General features: G+C 34.1%; 3 protein-coding genes across 3 annotated transcripts; 1 reads left to right on the plus strand and 2 right to left on the minus strand.

The window, feature by feature from the left end:
* Positions 1-1,543: 1,543 nt before the first annotated feature.
* Positions 1,544-3,221, minus strand: LOC128189414 (uncharacterized). Its single transcript, XM_052861017.1, has 4 exons — positions 2,655-3,221; positions 2,147-2,243; positions 1,955-2,031; positions 1,544-1,839 (listed from the first exon to the last, which is right to left on the minus strand). The coding sequence occupies exons 1-4, from the start codon at positions 2,725-2,727 to the stop codon at positions 1,655-1,657; spliced, it is 432 nt and encodes a 143-aa protein (XP_052716977.1). The 5' UTR covers positions 2,728-3,221; the 3' UTR covers positions 1,544-1,654.
* An 827-nt stretch (positions 3,222-4,048) lies between these two features.
* Positions 4,049-8,669, minus strand: LOC128189058 (protein PFC0760c-like). The gene is made up of 6 exons (XM_052860485.1): positions 8,497-8,669; positions 8,358-8,404; positions 8,113-8,256; positions 7,526-7,622; positions 7,369-7,427; positions 4,049-7,251 (listed from the first exon to the last, which is right to left on the minus strand). The coding sequence occupies exons 1-6, from the start codon at positions 8,580-8,582 to the stop codon at positions 5,885-5,887; spliced, it is 1,800 nt and encodes a 599-aa protein (XP_052716445.1). The 5' UTR covers positions 8,583-8,669; the 3' UTR covers positions 4,049-5,884.
* A 2,834-nt stretch (positions 8,670-11,503) lies between these two features.
* LOC128186587 (fatty acid-binding protein, heart-like) lies at positions 11,504-16,667 on the plus strand. Its single transcript, XM_052856416.1, has 4 exons — positions 11,504-11,911; positions 13,617-13,786; positions 14,255-14,365; positions 16,239-16,667. Exons 1-4 carry the CDS (start codon positions 11,824-11,826, stop codon positions 16,287-16,289), a joined length of 420 nt encoding a protein of 139 aa, XP_052712376.1. The 5' UTR covers positions 11,504-11,823; the 3' UTR covers positions 16,290-16,667.
* The last annotated feature ends 7,852 nt before the right edge of the window (positions 16,668-24,519 follow it).

Raw genomic sequence — 24,519 nt, forward strand, 5'->3', positions numbered from 1 at the left:
CGACGTTGTAGTTCCAATAGAAGCTCTTGTAAACTAAAGTGTAATCGAATAAAAAACTCTCTAATTATTGGATGACAACGTGTTCTATTAATGTCTATTCTTGATATTTTTGCCACATATTTTCTTAAATTATTCGATAGTTATAAAATACTTTTGATTCAGACGATGTCCATTCAATTGTATGAACGAAATTCCAAGTTTTTCCTTTTGAAATGCCTCCTCTTGCTTTTCAGGTTTCAATACACAACTAAAGATAGAAAGTCTACTGGGATTTCGCATTGCATCAGTCATCATTAGGCTCGGATGATAACGTTGAAAAATTGTACGAGGTATTCCGAGTGGCTTCCGAATTGAGAAAAGATGTCAACATTTCCCATTATGAATCTCCGTAGGTAAACTGTTTTCGCTTTTTTCCTGTGGATTTTTTCGCGGAAAAAATGATAATTTCTGAATGAAGTTATCTTGGAAATTTTCCCTTCCATCGATTTTAATTGCAGTTCTTTCACATGTATGTGTATTTATATTAAAAATCGTTTAAATATGCAGCATAAATATCTTGGGACACACTATTGGGACAGAGAACATTTACAGTAAAAGTGAACTACAACTTGTGTTTTGTTTAAGTTATTATTCACCTATTAGTTTTAAATATCTTGAGTCTATGTAAGTGGTCGCATAAAATCGATTGAGTGCTTTCTGTGCGAGCCATCACTAACATTTGTATAAAAAAAAATCTTTTCTTTGCTCATTTCAACCAAAAGTGTAAAAGCAATGTTTTTTTTTAGTTAAGTAGTTTTTCTTAAATAACTTTCTAAACCTTTGTCATTGCACAGAAAAAATTGATATCAGTGCGCAAGATTCACCATGAGTTTCTATTTGCGTACAATTGTCTAATCGCAAAAACACTAAAAATAAAAAAAAATCGCAATTTATGCCATAAATACAGTAGTGCATATATGTACAAATCACAAAATCATATTCACAACTGTAAAATGCTTATAAAACAATGGGTTAGCAGATAATAAAGGTAAACAAGTTCAAAATATTTCTAAGAAATACTATATAATCAGAACAAAAAACAACATATTCAGGATACATGTATCATCACTTCTCGAATAGTTGTTTGTAATAAAGATCTCAAACTCATGACTTGCAGATAAATAACTAACGCCTTAATCAACTGTGCTACAATATCAAATATCATTTATTAGTTTTTGCAGATATATGACGTAGATATAATTTGAGTTGGAGTATTTTTACTCTGTTTATATGTTTAATGTTAAGAAACGTATATAACTTACAACGTTTAAAATTTATTTTCTAATTGTTACTTAACCTTAATGTAATTTTTCTCTTCCGCACACCATTAATGATATTGCAAGAAGGTTTATACCGTCTACAAAAACTATTAGTTGTCTTTATTTAACACATAACATTAAAACATATTCCTCACGTTTGAGGCTTCAAATACCCTTCGATTTTCTTTTTAGAAGCAAATACTTTTCCTTTGATATAATATATCAAAAAGATATAATAAATACTTTACAAAACAATTAAACATGGTACGGCTCAAAAGAACCTTCCATACACATTTAATTATTCCGATAGGCAACTTTTCAACTGCTACATATATTCAGCCAAGGTCTAATTAGCATCAACGTGCGCTAATTATTTCAGTTTCAAAATCACCCGGATTGTCATAAATAGGAGAAAAATCGGAAGTCCTCAGATCAGCATAGTTGTTTTCAACAAAAATGTTATAGGGATGCTCAGCCTCAATTTCATCGTAGGACGGGGAACTTCTGTGTTCTTCGTATTTATTTTCCTCCATGTGGTTTTCTTTAAATTAAAACCAGTATAGTTACGATTGATGTATTCTTTGATATCATTTAATATGTTGGTAGTGTATGTGTTAATCAATGATACTATTTGGAAAAAAATTCCAAAACAGTACCATTTGGAGTAAGGTTGTCCATGCCTGTTTGACTCCCGTTCAACACAATGTTTTCTTGTTTACATCTTTTGCTAAGCCTTTAAATAAAAAACCAATTCCTATACCACAAACAAATGATAGTGTTAAATTACTTAAATATAAGATGTAGACTATTTTTAATAAAAGTTTTAATGCATAAGTAAGAAAACTAACCAAGATCTCAACAACTTTAATAGTCCAACAGCTAAAATGGAGGTTATGGATCCGATAAGCGTGAAGGCGACAATTTTCCACGTGTCGTCACTGCCATCTGTAAGACAAGTTAAAATCAATTTTCTTAGAAAACATCTTTTTTTTACGTGCATGCTAGTGTTCAGCTCAATGGGTAGGTGATCTAAGACATGTGTACAACTTATCATATTAAACGTTTCGCATCCTTTAATATACTTTGTTTAGAATGTAAGCACCTGAAGTTTTGAACACTAAAGAACATGTTCAACAAAGGCTGTAATAGCAACGTCTACGTAATAGTTAAATATGTATGAAATGATTGTACCGTTTATGTGTCTTTGGTTCTCTTTACATACTTCATTCATTAGTTTTGTCATTTTTAAAAAAAAAAAAAAATTTTGATTTTGGTTAATAAACTCAATAAATAAATGTTTCATTAAAAAATGCTTTACTATTAAGAAATATTCAAATAATAAGTAAGATCTCTTACTGGTGTTTTGAAAATCCATACACGCAAACTTTGTGTCACAAAGATTTAAAGGACATTCACCCTCGTTGCACATGTGGTACAGTCATTTATAGTACAGAGGGGGCAGCTTCCTCTACAATTCACTCCATACGTACCAAGCTGACTCTCTAAAATTTGACTACATTCAATAAAAATGTATCCTGTATAGACTGTTCGCCAATTATCATGAAATAACCTACAAATGCTAATTAACACTTACCGACAACGACCCGACCTATCTATATTTTTAAAAGTTACACCATCATCTATATAAAAAATGATGAAATAATAATCGATAATAGAGATTAGAATATATTCATTTTAAAATGTTAAAATATTTGTAGGTAATTTCCTAAATCTACCTTTGACACATGCCAAATAAGGAATATCTTCTGAGAAAACCAAGAGAACAATATTTGTTACAAACACTTGAAATTCTTTCATTCCTACGTCTTAATTTAAAAAAAAAACGCCATTAGACAATGTTTTAAACGCAATCTTTCAAGATAGCGCTAACAAGCACTACCACAATCCACCTCTTCACTTGCATTCTTGTAGCCGGCCATTATAGGAGGAAAATCTACCAATAAATTGGCTTCAACATATTTTTCAGAAGAACTATACATATATCTTTATTTAAAAAACTGTACAAAACTGTAGCTGTATAGCACAATTCTGGTTGACAGATTGACAGATTGTAAAACTCCAATTTCGGTCAAAAAATTCCGGTTTACAGTGAACAAAAAAGACTTGCAAACTTGACTTCTTCTACTAGCAATAGAGTGAAAATATTTAGCGAATATACTTTTCTTTAAAATGCACTAGAAATATCATTTTGATATCTGATTGCGTTGAAATTAATCGAGTTATTGCGTTCATTTGTTTATCAAATATGTTGAACAGCTTATTAAGAAAATTCCATAGATTTCAAATTCAAAATTTGAATGGCATTCCATATGTTAATACAAACTCTTGTTTTTAAAGAGATTATTATAGTAAAAAAAAATGATCACCACCATAAGGCTCTCATAAATTAATCTTCAAAGAATTTATAGCAGAATCAGACATTGAATATTTTTCTGTTCAATGAGATGGATAAAAAAGGTAATTCTTACTTCTTCCGACTTGTCAAATTAGGAATATCTTCCTTAAATGCCCATTGAAAAACCTGGGTAAATGACAACATATGTTTGTGAAATATGAATGCTTGCATATGTTGAGTTCTCGCTGTCAGCCAATAATTAATGAAGTGCACTCAAAATTATATAAATTTGAACCGAGACAAAACAACATTTTTCCTGTTGTATCAAGAACTTGTTTTTAAAAACAATTTCCCTAGTTCTTTATTTAATAAAACATGACCTGTGTTACTTGTTTGTTTTACTGTAACTCATTTAGTTCTACTTAATAACTTTAAAGTTCAACAATTGAAACTAGATGCTGTCACTAGAAGGTTATACTCCGAGTGTTTGCCCCTTAATAACACGGATTTGTACAAGTTTTAGTAAAAATGAAGGCCACATAAAATTTGCGGTATTTTTTTAAAATCACAATATTCAAAAAGGATGAAATCCCATCTCATAATACAAATGAGCGGTCCTTTATGTAAAATTTTAGGTTACACCATTTGCATATTATTTTTTAAGATAATCGATAATCTTAACATTTTATGCAATAGAAAATGTGGTCTATATAATTATTACAAACAAAATTAAATCATGTGCCAAATAAAACTCCAATAGCTTCGTTTGCTGGTTTATGGATATAACAGCAGTTTGAAAAAGTATAATGTGACAGACGGACGGATGAAATAATATACCCAAACTTTCTTTAGAACGCACGGATATAATTATTTTTAATGAAAAATGAAATAATATGACAACTAAATACAATGTTTAAGCTCTACTTGAAAATTCGGTTTAAACTATACGTGTATACCCCAGCAAGCAAACCATTTGAACAATTTACTGCATACAAACAGGTTCCGACCTATTTATTAACTCAATTTTATTAACAAGTCATAAAAAATGGTATAAAAAAATCCTCAAGATTCTAACCAACCAAGAATCGTTGGTCATATTTTGGTTATTTTATTAAACAGTTAATATATTTTTTCATTATCAAAAGAGAGCTTTCAACTTATAAGGGTTTTTTGTTAATGTTTGGAGTTTGTATAGTGTAGTCAATTTCATTTACAATTACTGAAAAAGCGTTGTTTATCTGATTTCAGAAAGGCTTTGTTGACATACATTTAAACCAAACAAATACAGGTAGTTGTTGTTTGATCCCCAGGGAAATCGTTTACAGCAGGGTTTTTATTAAAATTCACAAATTCACAATGCACAACCTCTCGGGAATCCTTATAATATAAGTGTGTTCATTTATTTTAGGTAGGTTCTCCGATAGGAGGCTGAAAAAATGAAGTGTTTGTGATGGCAGAGCTTGATGTTCAGTGTTTTAGCTTCCTTGTAGATTTCTAAAATTTTAACAGTATAGAATAATTCCGGAAACGTCGATATTGGATGACTGTGTGTACGTTTTCCTCAGTAGATGGGTTGCATGGGTAAAACTTCGGACTAAACTGAAGGAGGAAGCTTTTAGAAAATAAAGTTCTATGGCAGTAACTGGTGTTGATTCAAGTTGAATTAAACACGGTATACTTGCATAAGTGTATTTTTTCACGTAACGCCACATACGCTCAATTCAATCCTAATACTCAATAGGTCAAAGAACCTATCCCTAATATTCTACAGCAGTCACGTGCTTTTAAATTGGAAGAAACTTGTTTGATAAGGAAACATGGACATGATACTGTTTGTTATTTATATATTTAGCAGGTTCCCATGTAAATCTGAAAGTCACGCTTCCTTCATTGAAAACGCAACAATACCATGTGCACTGGTCGTGTTTGTCAAATCATCATTGATATCTACAAATGTAAAGTGTTTGCTCAAACTTCAACATTTTGGGGATTTTTGGCTGGGAAAGTGCAATAAACAATGTTTACGATCAGTTAATAATAATAAAACCAATAATAAATAAGAAAACAATATACTCTTAATTTTTTAAGAGAAAATGTTTTTCACCTAAATGATATTATAATTCAACAAATACATGTATACCACGTTTAGTCTAAGTTCTTCTTTAATGACTTCAATGATTTATTGCAGAACATACTTTAAGATGTTTAACACCACATGAGGGACACAAGATTAAAGGTTGGTGGTAATATTAATCAAACGGTATGTTATATCTGAAATATCATTTTCTGACGTGTTTTTGTCCGCACTGCTCTTCAGATTTCCTTCATCAGTTGCTACAAGGCTTGAACCTGACAGCTCAGATAAAACTTTCTCATCGGATGAAAAACCAGTGGTCTTCTTAGATAAAAGAGGGTCAACCTCAGCTGGATTTTTTTCTGATATTTTATTTTCTGTTGATGACAGCATTCGTTTCTTTATAACTTGTGTATATTCTTGGTTCGGAGAATTATCGTCCGGAGAATCGGTAAGAGACACTTCCGGAAATTCTTCATTCTTCGTTGTCTTCTCTGGTTGATTTTCACACTCAGCTTCTCTGCATGACTTTTGTATTATATTATTTCCTTTTGAGGTTTCATTTCCCATGTTGCTTTGGGTAATTGGACGAGATTTTTCATATACATCATCTTCATTTCCATCATTATCATTTATTACATCATCTTTATCTGCATCTCCATCTTGGTTCATATTATCTTCTTTATTGACATCATCATATTCATTTTCATCACCTTTTTTATTTACATCAACATCTTTGTTATCTACATCATCATATTCATTTTCATCATCATCTTCATCAATGCTCTCAGCGATTGTAATTTTATCTTGCGTTAAGTCAGAGGACCAGCTTGTTTTGGCCAAACTGTACGGCCGGGTATTCTTTTGCGAAGGTTGGTCGATTCCAGTGCTCTGTATTTCACTGTTACTGCCTGTAATCACCATGCACGGTTGTTCAACTTCATCTTCATGTACGTCAAGATTTCGTGTGACTTTTGAGGTCTGAATGTACTCTTCAATTGTTTCACTTATCAGGCTCTGTCGTATGGTTGCCTTCTCACACAAACTTCTTGACAATTTTTTGGATGCTTCTTCTGGGACTTTGGATGTCGCTAGCTGAATAGATTGGTATCCATCTGGAGTTTCATTTGAAGAGGTGTTTATCATTGCATCGTTTGGAAATGGTCTTACATGGATAGATTTGTCAGGATATGTCCTGCGTAGTGACAAAACATTATACATTTCGTGTTTAAACAGTTGTCCATATCCTTCATCTTCACTCTCTTCCTCGTCAGAACTGTCATCTTCTCCATCAATTGATAAATCCCATAGAGCCAAGGACTTGGCGGCATCAGCTGGTGCCGTGTTAGAGTTTGGACAAGGCATACGCTCGTCAGGATTGTCATAGATAGGAAACAGAGCAGAGCGCCTTAGATCTGTGTAGTTGTTTTCTTCAGCTTGACCACGTGGTTGTTCATTTTCTACCCCTTCTGTTGATGGTAAACTTCTGCGTCTTTCATATCTATGTTCTTCCTCGGGGTTTCCTTTTGAATTTAAATTTATATTCTTATACCTGATGTCTGTATTTTTTTCACTTGATTGGGAAGTAAGTATACAAAACAAAATACATAACTGGACTTAAAATGTGTGCATGTACTTACCTGTTTCATTCTCGTTTGACTCGTGGATTTCTCTCCAAAGACTACATCTTTTAGCTAACCTTAAGACACAAAACATTGCAATATTGATAATTGAAAATCTGCATCAGTCGTGCAAATCAGTTTAGGAACTGATCAAATACATATGACATATGCTTACAAGGATCTCATTAACATTACGAGTCCAACAACAACCATGGTGAAAATGGATCCGATAAGTGTAAAGGCCACATACTTCCAAATGTTGTCATTGCCATCTGCATAATAAGACTAGATTTTTATAAAAATTTTCTCTATTATTGTGTGTGAAACAATACCATCGTATGTGTAATTTTGTGAACTTTTTGATCGTTAAGAGAGGACACTGTTAAAGTTTTTGTCATTCTATCTTAAAACAAATAGCATTCCTTCAAATGTTCTATCGGTTCTACTCCATAATATATTCCACACTACAAACTATCAAATTTCAGCACAATTGCAAATGATTTAAATGCAAGTCTGAAACTATTGTAAGGATACATTGAGGATTTTTACTTTTCATCATAGGTTACTATATATGTTCTTGTTTTGCTTTAAACTGAAAATATTTTCACGCTAGTTTATCAATTTATTAAAGGTAAAGGAAAAACATATAATAATTACTGCAAATCTGAAGTTATCACATAAATACATTGATAATTTGATTTAATCATAAATGATATCTTTTGTGTATGTGATTTTTTTTATTAATTAGTTCTTTTATCTTACTTTTTGTTTCATTTTCCAAACATCCATACTTGTTATTACAGAATTGGAATATGGAACAGTTACACAGGCTTTTGCACAGTTGTCCATAGTACTTAGGGGGACAGGTCCCTGTACAGTTCACTCCATGCGTACCAAGTGGACACTCTACAAATCTCGACCAATCAAAATTGTTTTCTTTTTTCTTTTTGCTTTGAATTCTTTAGTTTCGTTTATGTATGTAAGACATGGACAAATTATTAACTCACCAACACAAAATCCGTTGAATTTATCTTTATAAAAGTTCACGCAGCATCTAGACAAAAATTGAATTCATTGATATTATTTCATTTTAATTTTAAACAAAGAACAATTCATCGGTATATTGTTTCTTTAAATCAATCTTACCTGCCCTCTTCACATGTTGCATTAGGAGATTCTTTCGACAAGACGTGCACAACTATTTGTGCCAGTAAGAATAGGCAGGTTTTCATTGCAACACACAGAAACACTGTTAAATTGGTACTGAAAGTTTCGAACAGCAAATGGGTAAACGAGCAGTGACATGTTCTTCCTTGACAACTGCTTCCTTCCTGTTTCTCTCAGTCGGTTGGTCAGTGAGGAAGCAATTTTAATTTTTTTTTAAACTTTTTCAGCCAGTTTTTATTTTGCTTTTATGTTTGTGACAAATACTGTATAATTAATTTAATGTCATTTTTTTAATTAGTTTTCCATTTAAAACTATGTAATTTATAAACCATTATTTTATTAGGTATCAAAACTATAACTTCCGTATTTTTTAGCAGCATCTAAATAAAATTGGTTTGTTTTGAACATTTCTCATCCTGAGTATTACGAATAGGGAAACAATATGAATATATGTACATGTATATACGGTATGTATAATTGGCAGGTTATTTTTAGTGACTTGTACACACATTTTCATAGACTAAGTAATAAACAAACAACATCTGGCTCATAAAGATATTATGCCACGTTGAACTTATAAATGAAAACAGCAAAAAAGCATATCGCGTAGAGATAAAAGGTAACTAAAGACAATATGCATATTATACGAGGGTTGTTCGGAAATTATTGAGACATTTACTCATATTTCCTTAGGGAAACAGATAAACCCTTGAAATTTCACCAAAATGTACACAAGGATAGCGTGTATCAATGTAAAAAAATTATTGTCCATAGCATGATTAGATCATTCCTAGTAAGCAGACCAAGTTGCCATCGCCCAGTGACCCGGCGCAACCGCAAACTTACCGCAACGTCATTTTAACGCTTCTTATTGATCCTATGTTTTAAACACCTAACAAACAAAGGGAAATTATAATTAATTCTTCATTTCTCATCTTTTGTTTACATTTCAAGATATCAACATTCACATATTCTCTCCATTCTTGAATTTTGTGGGGGAAAATCGGGTCATTTCTAACCAAAGGTAAAATTACTGTAAAATGTCTCCTACAGTGATTCTGTGTACATATTTTAGAACTGCTGACATCAGTTAGTGTGTAAAAATTAATTGATATTTAGTCATTTTGTCTGAATTCTAGCTAAACAATTAGTGAAAAAAGACGATAAACTGAAGTTCTTTATCCCTTGCCATCGTATAGTTTGTGTTTAAGCAATTGGTTGGCATTAAAATGTCTTTTTCCGAAAATTTCATCAATTTGATGTATATTCACTGCGCCGCCTTGACGTCAAATTTCTATATACTGTCGTTTTCAAATTCCTATTGCTTGGTAAATATATCTGTACCATATCTGTATTTCAACTCAAACACTAGTGAAACTTGATCAAAAGTTAGTCACAATAAATATCAACATGAACATTTATAATCTGATTTCTTTTAGTATAAGCTGTAAGTTTGCAGACACTTAGATAGACGATGTATTAGTTTTCTTATTCTCCGAGTGTATGCTTGCGCCGGGTACCCCGACCACCGATTTGTTTATCTACCGTTGTAAACAAATTATTAAACATTTTTTAAAGATTACTATCTTTAATTATTTGTTAAGGTTTCTTCAATGTTCATGCCAATTTTCACCATAATTCGTCACTTAGAAATGGAAATATCCGTATTGTCTCAATAATTTCCGAACAACCCTCGTATAAAATATGAATATGCCTTTAGTTCAACAAGAACTTATATGATAAATTCACATTGACATAATACTTTAATACAATGCAGTTATTTTGTACTTACAATAATGATTACCTGTGCATACTCAGTCATAGATGCAATTTGAAATGAGTATTTAAAGTAAGTATATAAATATTGGTTTTCGTTCTTAGAATGACTTTGCCTATTTAATTGAATAAAAAAATTTCGGCATTAGAAGCAAGTTCAGTTGTGTGCAAAAATCAGTTCTCAAACTTTGTCGATAGAATTGTTGAGTTCACTTGTGAACATTTGTGAACATTTGTGCAAAAATATATTTAGGTTTCGGGAAAGACAACTCCTGCGTTCTTGGCTGAGGCTTTTTCATTGGATGCGTCTGGGTATTCGATCAACGATCCCCCCCCCCCCCCGCCTCGCCCCACCCAACCACCACCATCACTTCTTCACTCCGACACTACTAAAGACTAAATGTTTAAGTTGGGCATACAAAAAGGAAGAAGTGATGATTTGTACATGCATGTCCTTTATCTTGCCGTGTATATGTGTTTGCTCGGTAAAATGCTGTGCTAGCGCATTTTCCTAGTCAGCTTTTATACTTCCTTCGTTATTCTAAATACCATGCCTAATCATGTTCCCACGAGTTTTTAATGATGAATCTTGTGTAAGTTAAAAATAATGGAATAAAAACGCCGACAAGACAAAATTTCTCTGATCAAGAGTGGCCAATCCAGGGCGACAATGAGGAGAGGAATGCGGTCACGCCACCTTACAGGGAAAGTACAGAATCAGTCTATCATGAGGAACGCTTTAAAAAACATTTTTTTGAAATATTTTTCTTGCAGTTATGACACAATTTATCATTATCCATTTCACACCGATTAACTTGATTAGAACGTATAAATCTCATTCTCCTGTTTTATTTTTCCCTCATTTTTCATTCTTGAGATTCAATGCATTCCTTCTGCAGATTGGCAATCTATTCATCACTGTGACAATATAAACGATGCACATTGACCCACATGGAATTCAGACCATTAATTTCCATCTTATCTATAGAATATTGATATATTCTATATATATTTATTTTTATACATTTATAGAAGAAAACTGCAGTTTTTGTTACTTCTTATATCCGGTCACGTATAACAAAAGTAAAATCATCGAGAGTAAGGCAATGACTTCAAAAAACATTGCTCTTTTGTAATTCATTAGACAGCAAAAAAACTCTACATAAATCACATTTATTTCTTTATCAGCCGCAATCGTTAAAGGTAAGTTCTGCCGTTACAGTGCGCGCTGCCTAACAGGTAAGCTGATTTACCTGTTACTCTCAGAAGTTAAGGAGAAACTGGTAGTGATGTCAACTTGATGATATAGAGGACGGCGCTGTAGCTGGAGCTATAACAGAGCCAGCCCTCCTCTCTCCCTACTGACGCCGGAGATAACCACACTCTCGCTCGCTCTTCTCGGCAAACAGGTGCGCGTTTCACCGGAAGTACCGACTGTCCCCTGCCGGCCGCGCATGCCAGAAGGGAAACTGACCGCATTGTTTGGCTTTTTTTTTAATTGTGCAGTGTGATAATCTTTCTTCAAACATTATGGCTCTTCAAGAACTGAGCGAAAAATTCGGTGGAACTTGGAAAATGGAATCCGAGGAAAATATTGCTAAATATCTCGAAGCAATGGGTGAGATATATTATATTTTTTTGTAAAATTTTATGGAGAAAACAAATTTATGAAAGAAATCGAAAATCTACATTTTTTCTTTTAAATTTCCTAATATAAAAAAATTCTGAATTTTCTCAAGCATTAAAACGTCATCCTTCTTTAATTTTTTTTTTTATTTTGTATAATCAGTCTAATAAAAGTCAAATTCTTTGCAAATACCTTTGTTGCTTGTAATCATGAACCAGATTAATTAGCAATCCTAAAATAAATAAGAATGAAATTAACACATTCATTGCATTCTGTCTAATTACTCTGACGTAAGCTTAATGATTTAAACAGCGGGCTTGTTTATTTAAAGTCTCGGTGAAAGGATTGAGGAAAATAAAAACCATATATATCTGTATAACGCCATCACCAGGATCTACCGGCTTGTGAGGTGTACGCCTAAAAAGGAATTCATAACTCTGTAGAGATCGTGTACGATATAAAAGTATACACATAAAATGGTCGATTTTATTCATTTTATAACTTTTATAGATTAATTTAAATGTCGTGTCTACGCAACCCGTAAATTACACACTCTGTGACAGACACGGGGTTTTATGATGTGTGTAAAACATACTGAAATAATTGAAACATGTTCGTACTTCTTTCTTATTGAAAATGGATACACCCTGCCTAATGACAAATATGATGCATAAAAGATTATTGATTTTGATTTCCTTAGACGATCTTGTACAAACAGTACATTGAACTTAGCGTTGTCTGTAGACTGACAGAAGGAACAAGGAACGATCTTCTGACAAAGGCCGGGAGTCGTCTTATTTGCCAGGCCGCATTCTCCGGGACGCATTCACCCTCCCCGATATAACCAGTGTTTATTTTTACTCGGGACCCCTTGACATCACTTCATTTGTCATTAATAACGCTGGTCGAGGCCACATAGCTTCGATATCAGTGCCTGGGCATGTTGTAGATTAATTTAACTGTCATATTTCTGGGTTCCCGGGAGCATGTGTTTATCAAATTGAAACCGTAAAAAAAAATTGCTCAGCATATACATGTAATTCTTGGCATTAATGAGTATAATTATGTAAATATTAGTGTAATTTTAAACCAGACGAGAGGACATGTGACCTCGTAATGATGTGAAATTAGCATTATTAATGATGCCCAATGTATGAATAAAAAAGTGTAACTAATGAAATCAAAATCAAAATTAAAGTACATTCGGACAACAGGCAGACAAATAAAGAATTGTACAGCAAACAAAGCGATCTCGATAACAGACGCAGTCAGATGGATAGACAGACGGACGAAGACACACAAAAAGACAGACAACCAGACAGATGGAATGACAACCAGAAACCAGACAGTCAGACAGACAAATAGACAGAGAACTATGCGGACAGAGAGACAAACCCCGACAAACAAACGGACGACCAATATATTTTTCATTACACATTTTGTTTTGACGTCACTGCCATATTACAGATACAGAATAGTGGGCAAAGACAGACACACGTTTCTGTCTGACTGACTACAGTCGGTACACATGTCAGAGAGAGCAGAGTGTGTGTTCTATACTGATACCTATCATCGCTGTCCGCCCCCTAGCTGTTCCGCACACAGCGACCCGAGACCTTGACAATTTGAATTATTATGAATGCACAACGTGACCTTCATGTCGTACCGCCTTACATTATTTACATTCTGATTAAAGGTGTAGGATTCCTGATGAAGAAAATGGCGTCAGCCATGAAACCTACAATGGTGATCGAGGTGCAAGGTGACGAGGTGGTCGTCACCAGGAAAACCCCGATCAAAGACCTTCACTCCCGGCACAAACTAGGGGAGGAAACCGACATCGTGGAACACGACCGGAAGTACAAGGTAACATCTAACACCCAGAACCTAGGTCAGGGTTAGCACCGGATCTGAATCAAGGAAAACAGATCATACAGACAAGATTAATGCATTGATTGGTGTAAACTGTACCTTTGTACCTAATTGATTTAACCTTTGGGTATTTTTCTCAATCAAACGATATTATTAGCTCGAATAAATTCAAAACAATCATTCTAGACAAATGAACAAGATATCTTTTAAATGCTTCAATGAAGTTATTTGTAATTGACTACATCAAATTTATGTTCTCAAATACGGATGGATCGGGATCATACAAATTGTTCTGTATACATGATACAGCTGCTAGTTATACAAAGTGTTCTGTATTCATGATACACATTGTTCAACTCCTTTTCCAACCTAACTTTAGCTTGTTTAATTTAATTGTAAAATATGATTTGTTTTTAAAATTTACCATACTGAGGTTTCTGAATTGTTTTAATTTATTGTCAGTCTACAATGTCCTTCAGTGACGGTAAAATCCTGATAAACAATGTACCGGCGGACGACAAGGGGAAGCCCAACACATTGACGCGAGAGGTCGCCGGGGATAAGCTCACCCAGGTAAAGAATGGCCCAGGATTCTCCATTTTGTGACGTTTACATGTTAAAAAATTAGTCTTTTATATTGTAATGTGGTTCCTCAGTTTTTATTATCATTTTTGTTTAACAGTCAATATCACAGTGAGTAAGAGCAAAGCAAGTGATTTTGCAAGTTCGAAACCCTTCGACTATAAAATTGTAGTTTTATGTCGTATGCCCTTTAATGAAAGTTCAATTTATGGTTCAAAAATAATTCAATAAAAGTTTTATTTGTAGTTAAAACTCAGTAAAATTTCGTCAACTTCAACAATATTCCAGTACAATGTTATTATTAAAAGTAGATTTTGCTTTAAAGGAAAAGTTGAATTTGAGAAATTATTCCAAGTATAAATAGAACATAAAATGCAATCAAAATGAAAGAGAAAGGACGATCACGAGCGCGATTATATGATGTAAACTGCTTCGGGCAAGATATAAGGTAAAATAAAACGCACAAAATGAACGCGTTATAATTCTGTATGAGACAAATTGATTCAGCTTAGATAAAACGCTTACATCAGTAACGAATCAGCTAGCATGTGCGATATACCAAGGTTGCTTCTGAGGTATATAATATAATTTAATGTCGTGCATGGTTCATTGATCAGTAAGTTTTGTAATCAAGATGTTTATGACTGTATTGAACTCATTCAATTTCTGGTGTTGAAGACCCCCCCCCCCCCTCCCCCGGGCACATGATTTAAGAGTTCGGTACAAACTAAACACAAGCAGTGTCCGTAAACACGCGATATGATGGGTTATACCCAGGCTTCCCAAAACTGAGCCAACAACATCAAAGAATTGACCGCGCTCGGAATTCCAAAACCCAAAGACTTTTATCTGATAGATGTATATATGATTTGTAAATAAAATACTCTTGTGTAAATAGAACATATAAGACACGCGTATTTCTGTGTATTGGCTACTTCCGGTAACGACCACGTGGCGTTTGATTGATGCTCAACAGTTCACAAGTCTATCGTACCAAAATTTAAGCGCATGGTATACATTTTTGCAGCTTTGCATTTATATGATAGCGACAGTGGAGGCATCACAAATCACGCCAGACGGGGTTCTGGTATTGATGGGAGCAAGTTTCTTAATCTGTTAACACGTGTCAAGCTCAGTGCATAAAATAAAAATGGATTTATAGAGAAAAAAATGATAAAAAAATCGAAATTCCCTACATAACCAATAAACCAAAATGTAGAAAGTGAAGGATGACGATTTATCTTGATGCCGATTACACCTCATTTTAGATGTAAATAGACGCTCTTGCTGTTTGAATTGATCAACATCGTACCAAGTATAACTTAGATATCTCGTACACTGATATCTCGAATACAATGGATATGTCGAAGTTATTTGAAAGTCCCAACCACTTACTTTTTAAATAGTTTATCCTCGATATCTTGATTTCTTGGATATCTCGAAGTTTTTAAACAGTCTCATCTAGATCGAAATAACAAATTTTGACTGTACTTTACATTTTATTTTGAATAAATGGAACTTCTATGAAGTCTTGTCTTTGTATTCCTTCGGAATTCTATTTTGTCTTTCCTCTTCTCATTTCTGCTATCTTTAATCTTGAATTTTGTATCTTAAATTTTGTATTTTTTAACGTATATGTATATCAATGGCATACTTTTGTAGAAAAAAAGTTCAGTAATAAGTACATCGGAATTTATGTCGCATTTAATTATTAATAAGTTCATTTTCTGTAGCACAGAATATGTAAGATGAGCCAGATATAATAATGGTGATCGACCATCACATCGTTATTATTCATTACAGTGTCTTCATCATCCGATACCTTGATACAAACCTTATATTTCATCTTTTTTTCTGTTTACAGACATACACCGTCGAGGATATTGTAGCCACAGTGTCTTTCCGGAAAATTTGATTCCAATTCAGACCAACTCTCATTCTTCAGATCACGCGATTTGCTTCCAAGTGGCGAAACATTAAATGGTGCCTTACTTGCATTGGCCATTCTTTTAACGATTATGTTGCCACTGAGTTTATGTAATTGTCGTTTTCTTTCCATTACGCCCCTTCAGAATTAAATGGACCGGAGTCAAACAAGAGGCCATATTGATAATTGCAGGTCAACGTATGACGTTCGCCATTTCCTGATCTTCGTGCGTACAGTATTCTTTCGGTGGTGATGATGTTATTTACAGCGTTTTATGTTTTCTTTTTTTTTTAGCGTTGTTCATATGAGTATTGTATCTATTATTTTTTACTTTTGTTGAATGAAAAATGAAATAGATAAACTAAATTTAGTTATGTTTATACCTGGAAGCTCGGAGTTGGTAAACTGTTAGCTGTCAACAAAAACAGCGGGCACCAAAACCAAATATAATTTCCTGCACACTCTTAGATACTTATAGATACATAATCGATTCAAATTGGTCTGTTTATTATTCAGATCGAGATCGTATTAAAATTCCGTAAAAGATGATGCGCCCCTGGTGCTCTCAGTTTGCCAGACATGTGCATTGAGTGCTTAAAAATATCTGAACTAGAACAGAGATGCAAGAGGGATAGGTTTTATTTTCATTCCTTCTCCATAACAATGTGATAAAGTTCTGGGAGTAAAACAATAACTTTTACAGAGATTGATAGTAACGATTAATCAACGATAAGAGAAAGGTCCCAATAGAACAGCATTCACTTCCCCAATTTTGATAATTTTGAAGACAGTTTGTTCCTTTACCTCCGATCTCTACCGAGTAATAAAACGAAAACATCCTGATGCTCAACTGAATGCGCGCCATTCCCTTATTATATAATTTTTGTATTTTTAGTGCATAGATCTCTCTGCTTTACTTCCCTAATTGATGACATGAATCAATTACACTAAATGTTAGATTCATCATCTTCTACGACCAGATATTATTTTCATTAAAGCTGAGGGTTTTGTCTTTATTAGATCTTAATTATTATACCCATGAGGCATACGGCTTGCATGTTTTCTGATAAAGCTTAACTGCATGAACATCAAAACGCTTTCACACCGCTCGACTTGAAAGTGTTAAAGCTCCTAAAAGGATTTAGTTGGTAGGGGAGTGCTGGAGGTTTCCTGAATACCTATATGCCTATTGCATGACACATCTTGTTAACAAAGAGAAATCGAGAGTCAGACCTGGATGTCGGAATGTTAATCGCCGGCGTTCTGTTTTACTTCACAGGGCCGCGAACTCCTGCTCAACAACTGTTCATCTTAAGACAATGCATATAACAATTGACCTCAAAGGAGCCGAAAGTTTTAAGTCTGCACCGCATTGCATTTTTGATGCTCTCTGAAAGTAAATTTAGGTAACGAGATCAACGGAACTCTGGGTAAGTATCCCAAGGTTCCCCGCGCCTTCACATTATTTCCCCAGTCAGATATCACCCCTGGGTTTTCTCGTTAACATTGTTAAGAGGCCGACAAACGACTGGTGCATACTTCTCACCTGCAGCCCTGTCGGCGCATTCCCCGACACATTACAGGCATGTTTGACTAATTTTCTGTACTCCCTGACCTCGGAGTGCCTGTCTACGTCACGTGACCCTGATGTAAATTTTTTTGCCCGCTCAGTTTTATTAATATTTAGTTGATCTTAACGCATTTGTTTTAGGATGCATGTTCATTGGGTCTGTGCACTAGAAGTGTTAAGGAAAGTTGAAGGCATGTAAAAGTAAATTTTAATAAAAGACACTCTCAAAAGTATTCTACACAAGAGTCCCATTGTATCATTGTTTAAAAAACCAAATGAATATAACAGATTCAAAATTTCGATATAATTCATATGTTTTGAAAAGAAATGTCTTATTCCTGTAATTATTTGTAAAACTGTCTACATCCTCAATCTGTCCCAAGCAATGATGCGTTATGGGTGAACAGTTTTTTCATTAAGTTGTTCATCCCGCGATTCTATATAACCACTGCAAATCTAATATGCCATAATGAATTCATATCCAACTGCTAAATGAAAGTGGGTTCTCTGGTTTCTCCTTCTCCTACAATAGCCCTAAAATGAATCTATGAAATAAATTAAATTATGAAATTCCTACGACTAAGCCTTTAAAAGCTCTTTTATTGATATCTGGTTATCTCATATTGTAAATTAGAGTTATGTAAACTTAATGTCTTTTCTGAATGGCTTTGTAATCCCCTAGTGACGTCTCTAATGCTCAGATATGACACACAGCTGTGTTCATTCTGTATCCAGTATAGGGGAGGTTCGTCCTGCACAAAACCATTCTCGTATTTCTCTCTGTACAATTTCTGACTCAGCACTAATCCCCTTTCACGTCGCAGAAAAAACTAAACAGAAAAACAACGTACAATTAACCAAAATATAATAGAACAAAAAAATCGGTACACATAAATTCATCAATTTTAGCATGAATACACGCATGCTCTGTCCCCCGCATCATGTATCACGTGTGTAAATGAAATCATCCCCCCCCCCATCTTCAGTAAGCCTGACTGTACCTATAAATAACCCCTCCCCCTTTCCAGAACTTCTGAAGTCTCGACTGAACAGGGATTGTCCAATTTAACCGATTTTATCACAAGTTCTTCAGCATGCAACTACAAGTATTTTTAAGACATGAACCCTTCTTAAGGACAGAACCCTAAATCCGTTCCTTCTTCACTAAACGTAATGTAACTGAAGTTGACACTTTTACATTCGTTAAAGCTCACTGAAGACTTTTTGCCTGCCGTCGTGAAAAAACAAAGCAGCCTTTTTACATCCGGTGTCAGTCGTGCACGAGTTAATGAAGTTCACCTCCCCAGAATAAACTCGCTTTCATCAATAGTGATAACTGTTTAAGGTATTTGAAAAAAAAGAGCGAGTGAGGATGGTAATAGCAACATCATCAAGAGTTTGTCATTAAATATTGATAAAAGAATTGGACAAATATTGAACAAACTGACATTTTATCCCGAGACTTTTCCTCGCCGCCAGCGGGTGCTCTGACGTCAGCGGTCTTTGAAATAGTCTTTAAGCATCGGCATACTTGGAGGCGTAATGTTGTGGTTTTCCAATTATTTAAAATCCTACAGCGATAGAGACAAACAAAGGAAGACTTCGTAAAAGTTGACGTGAAAAAGACTCTAGTACTGGAAATTGAGTGGGTAGTTTTATGACATCTTAATGCAACAAGAAGAAAATCAGCCTTTGAAATGAAATTTTAATTCTGATGGCCTTAATGGTTACATAAATTGTCAAGGATATGTTGGACAGGGTTAATTTCGTCCATCTTTTACGTTCATATAAATAACATGCTGCGCATGTGTAACTAATTTCAAAAGACTTAATAAGTGACCTAAAAATGATGAAGCCAGGCCTGTATCCCTGTAAGTGTGAAGGCACCAAAAGATCAAAGTAATACTCTTCTTCAAGGCTGAAAAACTTTTAATTTCCGAAAAGGCACTAAGGTTCTAGAGGAGCTTTTTGTAACGTTGGCTTCCCATATCTACCTCTCATAACAATTTATTATTCTTGTTATGTACCATTTATTTCATCATATTTTAAACTGTATGCTATGGTGGCATATATCTGCCCCTTATGTGCAAGTTATTTTTCTATCAAATATGTCGACATGCAAGATAAATATGTTGACATGCAAGATGGTTATGTCAACATGCAACATATCTATGTTAACATGCAAGAAAAATTCCAATAAGATAAAAATTTTATAAAATTTAGCATCTTGGTGTTACAAGTTCGCGATATTTGACATTTTTAATAATTCTCATTTAATTGCAATTATCTTGCAAGTCGATATAGTTATGTTGCATGTTGACATAACCATCTTGCATGTCAATATATTTATCTTGCATGTCGACATATTTGATAGAAAAATAACTTGCACACAAGGGGCAGAGATATGCCACCATACTATGCATCTCCCTTTCATCTATAATTAAATACATCTATTTATTCTCTACAATGCATACAATGGCGCTATAATCTTTGAGCCGTTGTACCATCCTTCCCTTTCTGTGCTGCATTGAGTTGTTCTGATACATCGCAAACATTGAAGTCGGTTCCCCTAGGCAGCGTCTGGCAACAGCAGACTTCACGACGACCGACAGGGCACCCAGGCCTGGAAAACGGCAATTATTGTTTAAGAATACATAATCAACACAAAACAGGCTAACTGCACTAATTGCATTATTACATAATTTTAATGATGACTTTAGAACGTGTTTTCAGAAAGGAAAACGGTCAAGGGAGAAACATAAAGATTTTTTTCCATTTAATGATGAAGGAGTTCCGGTCGATAGAAGAACTTCCGCTTTGGGAACTGAAGTTAACATAGAATGATTACCAATATCTTTATACCTTGGAACGAAAACAAAACAAAATGTCAAAAACACGATATGATTTATATAAATATAATCCCTTTAACACGGTTTCGGGCCCTGTTTTAGCATTTGAATACGGAGAGCAATAAAAAAAAGAATCCATCTGATATTTAAAGCAATTAGCCTGAATAAGGAAATCGTTTGCTATTTACTTCATCGATGAGGCCGAGATGATATAGGAGTGGAATAACACTGAACATTATATTTCTTCCTGCTAACTGAATGACGTCACAGCTGTCGGATTGACTGCCAACAGATGGACCCATACAGACCCGGTCCTCTTTGTATGGTGTATTTTTTATGTTTCGTGTCTGTTTACATTTGACCTCGACATTCATATTAATACCTGGCGATTGAACAATTTCATTAAATTAATTATTTTTATGTAATTATGTTGCTCGCAACGCGCATGACAGGCAGGCCGGTCTTAACATTGCACTTTGTATTGATTTCTGATTAATTAAGGTCTTCCGTTTCCAACGGAAGACCTTATAGTGATTGTAATGTTTCTTATTATTATTATTATTATTATTATTATTTTTTTTTGTCCGTTTTTTGTCCGCAAGATTTCTCAGAGATGGCTGGATGGATTTTCTTGAAATTTTCAGGACTGACAGAAAATTATAATATCTCCAGGCGTTTTTTTCATTTTTTCAAAATTCACTTCCTGTCGTCCGTTTCGTGTCCCGCGACAAAAAGCTATGGACAATGAGATCTCAGAAACGATAAAGACTTGAACATCCAAACTTTGAGGGATGATAGACCTATAGTTGTAGATGTGTTTAAACTATTTTGTTTTGTTCGTCGTAACTTCCGGTCGTCACCGGAAGCTCTTCAAAAATTATGCTTTTACGCATTTAATATATTTCTCGGAGAATTGAAATATAAGTATAAATGCTTACATATGTCATCTATCCGATGATTAATAAACATAAAAATTCTACTTCCGGTGAGATATCTCAAATATCTCATGAAGCCTTTTTTAAAGTAAATGTTTGAACCCCGAGATCTCAGAAACTGTAAGTGATCAAAACACGAAACTTACAGGGATGATAGACATTTGATAGAAGATGTGTTTAACCGTTTTTATTTGGTTGACCGTCACTTCCGGTCCACACAGGAAGAGTTCAAACAAATCAAGTTTTTTAAAAGTTTAACTCGATTTTTCAGAGATGCATGGATGGATTTTCTTGAAATTTATAGGACTGATAGAGAACGAAAATATCTCTAGGCATTTTTTTCATTTTTTCAAAATTCCCTTCCTGTCGTCCGTTTCCTGTCCCGCGATAAAAAGCTATGGACAATGAGATCTCAGAAATGATAAAGACTTGAACCTCCAAACTTTGAGGGATGATAGACCTATAGCTGTAGATGTGTTTTAACTATTTTGTTTTGTTCGTCGTAACTTCCGGTCGTCACCGGAAGCTCTTCAAAAATTATGCTTTTACGCATTTAATGTATTTCTCGGAGAATTGAAGTATAAGTATACATGCTTACATATGTCATCTATCCGATGATTAATAAACATAAAAATTCTACTTCCGGTGAGATATCTCAAATATCTCATGAAGCCTTTTTTAAAATAAATGTTTGAACCCCGAGATCTCAGAAACTGTAAGTGATCAAGACATGAAACTTACAGAGATGATAGACATTTGATAGAAGATGTGTTTAACCGTTTTTATTTGGTCGACCGTCACTTCCGGTCCACACAGGAAGAGTTCAAACAAATCAAGTTTTTTAAAAGTTTAACTCGATTTTTCAGAGATGCATGGATGGATTTTCTTGAAATTTATAGGACTGATAGAGAACGAAAATATCTCTACGCATTTTTTTCATTTTTTCAAAATTCCCTTCCTGTCGTCCGTTTCCTGTCCCGCGACAAAAAGCTATGGACAATGAGATCTCAGAAACGATAAAGACTTGAACATCCAAACTTTGAGGGATGGTAGACCTATAGCTGTAGATGTGTTTAAACTATTTTGTTTTGTTCGTCGTAACTTCCGGTCGTCACCGGTAGCACTTCAAAAATTATGTTTTTACGCATTTTATTTGTTTAACACTGAAGTGATATAAAGGTATAAACGCTTTCATATGTCATCTATCCGATGATTAATAAACAAAAAAAATTACTTCCGGTGAGATATCTCAAATATCTCAGGTAGTCTTTTTAAAACAAATATTATGACAGCGAAGTCTCATAAACTGTAAGTGACCAAGACACAAAACTTACACGGATGATAGACATTTGATAGAAGATGTGTTTAACCGTTTTTATTTTGTCAACCGTCACTTCCGGTCCACACCGGAAGAGTTCAAACAATTCATGTTGTTTAAGAGATTTACTGCTTCTGTTTGACAAAGTAAGACAAATTGATAGTCAATTAAGTCCTGTTGTCTAATGGTTATGAAATACTGAGAGAAGCAATTGTAATGTTTCTTATTATTATTTTTTTTTTCCTTTTTTTGTCCACAAGATTTCTCAGAGATGGCAGAATGTATTTTCTTGAAATTTTCAGGACTGATAGAAAATGATAATATCTCTAGGCGTTTTTTTCATTTTTTCAAAATTCACTTCCTGTCGTCCGTTTCCTGTCCCGCGACAAAAAGCTATGGACAATGAGATCTCAGAAACGCTAAAGACTTGAACCTCCAAACTTTGAGGGATGATATACCTATAGTTGTAGATGTGTTTAAACTATTTTGTTTTGTTCGTCGTAACTTCCGGTCGTTACTGGAAGCACTTCAAAAATAACTATTTTTTCGCATAAATTCATTTTCGATAAAATAAATATATAAGTATAAATCTATGCATAGATTGTCTATGCGATGTTAACTCAACAAAAAAATTCTACTTCCGGTGAGATATCTCAAATATCTTAGGTAGCTTTTTTGAAACACATTTTGTACAAACGAGATTTCAGAAACTATAAGTGATCAAAGCACAAAACTTTCATGGATGATAGACATTTGATTGAAGATGTGTTTTGTCTTCCGTCACTTCCGGTCCACACAGGAAGAGTTCAAACAAATCGAGCTGTTTATCAGTTTAACTTTTTTCCATTGATATTTGTAGTGTGCTGGATGAGAAATGAAGTACAGAGGGCAAGTTTACAAGATATATTAAATACAATTTAGATTGAGCACTTCCGTTTGTCCGTTTCCTGTCCCGCGTTGAAAAAGCTTGTATCAACGAGATCTCAAAAACGGTAAAGACTTGAACATCCAAACTTTGTGGGATGATAGACCCATAGCAGTAGATGTGTTCACACTATTTTGTTTTGTTCGTCGTAACTTCCGGTCGTCACCGGAAGCACTTAAAAAAAACTCCTTTTTCGCATAAAATTCTTTTTCCATAAAATAAATATATAAGTATAAATCTATGCATAGATTGTCTATGCGATGTTAACTCAACAAAAAAATTCTACTTCCGGTGAGATATCTCAAATATCTCAGGTAGCTTTTTTGAAACACATTTTGTACAAACGAGATCTCAGAAACTATAAGCGATCAAAGCACAAAACTTTCATGGATGATAGACATTTGATTGAAGATGTGTTTAACCGGTTTCGTTTTGTCTTCCGTCACTTCCGGTCTACACAGGAAGAGTTCAAACAAATCGAGCTGTTTATCAGTTTAACTGTTTTCCTTTGATATTTGTAGTGAAGTCAATGAACAATTAAGTAGAAAGGGCAAGTACAAAAAAAAATTTAATTACAATTTACATTGAGCACTTCCGTTTGTCCGTTTCCTGTCCCAAGAC

Source organism: Crassostrea angulata, chromosome 6, assembly GCF_025612915.1.
Source record: "Crassostrea angulata isolate pt1a10 chromosome 6, ASM2561291v2, whole genome shotgun sequence".
NCBI lineage: Eukaryota > Metazoa > Mollusca > Bivalvia > Ostreida > Ostreidae > Magallana > Magallana angulata.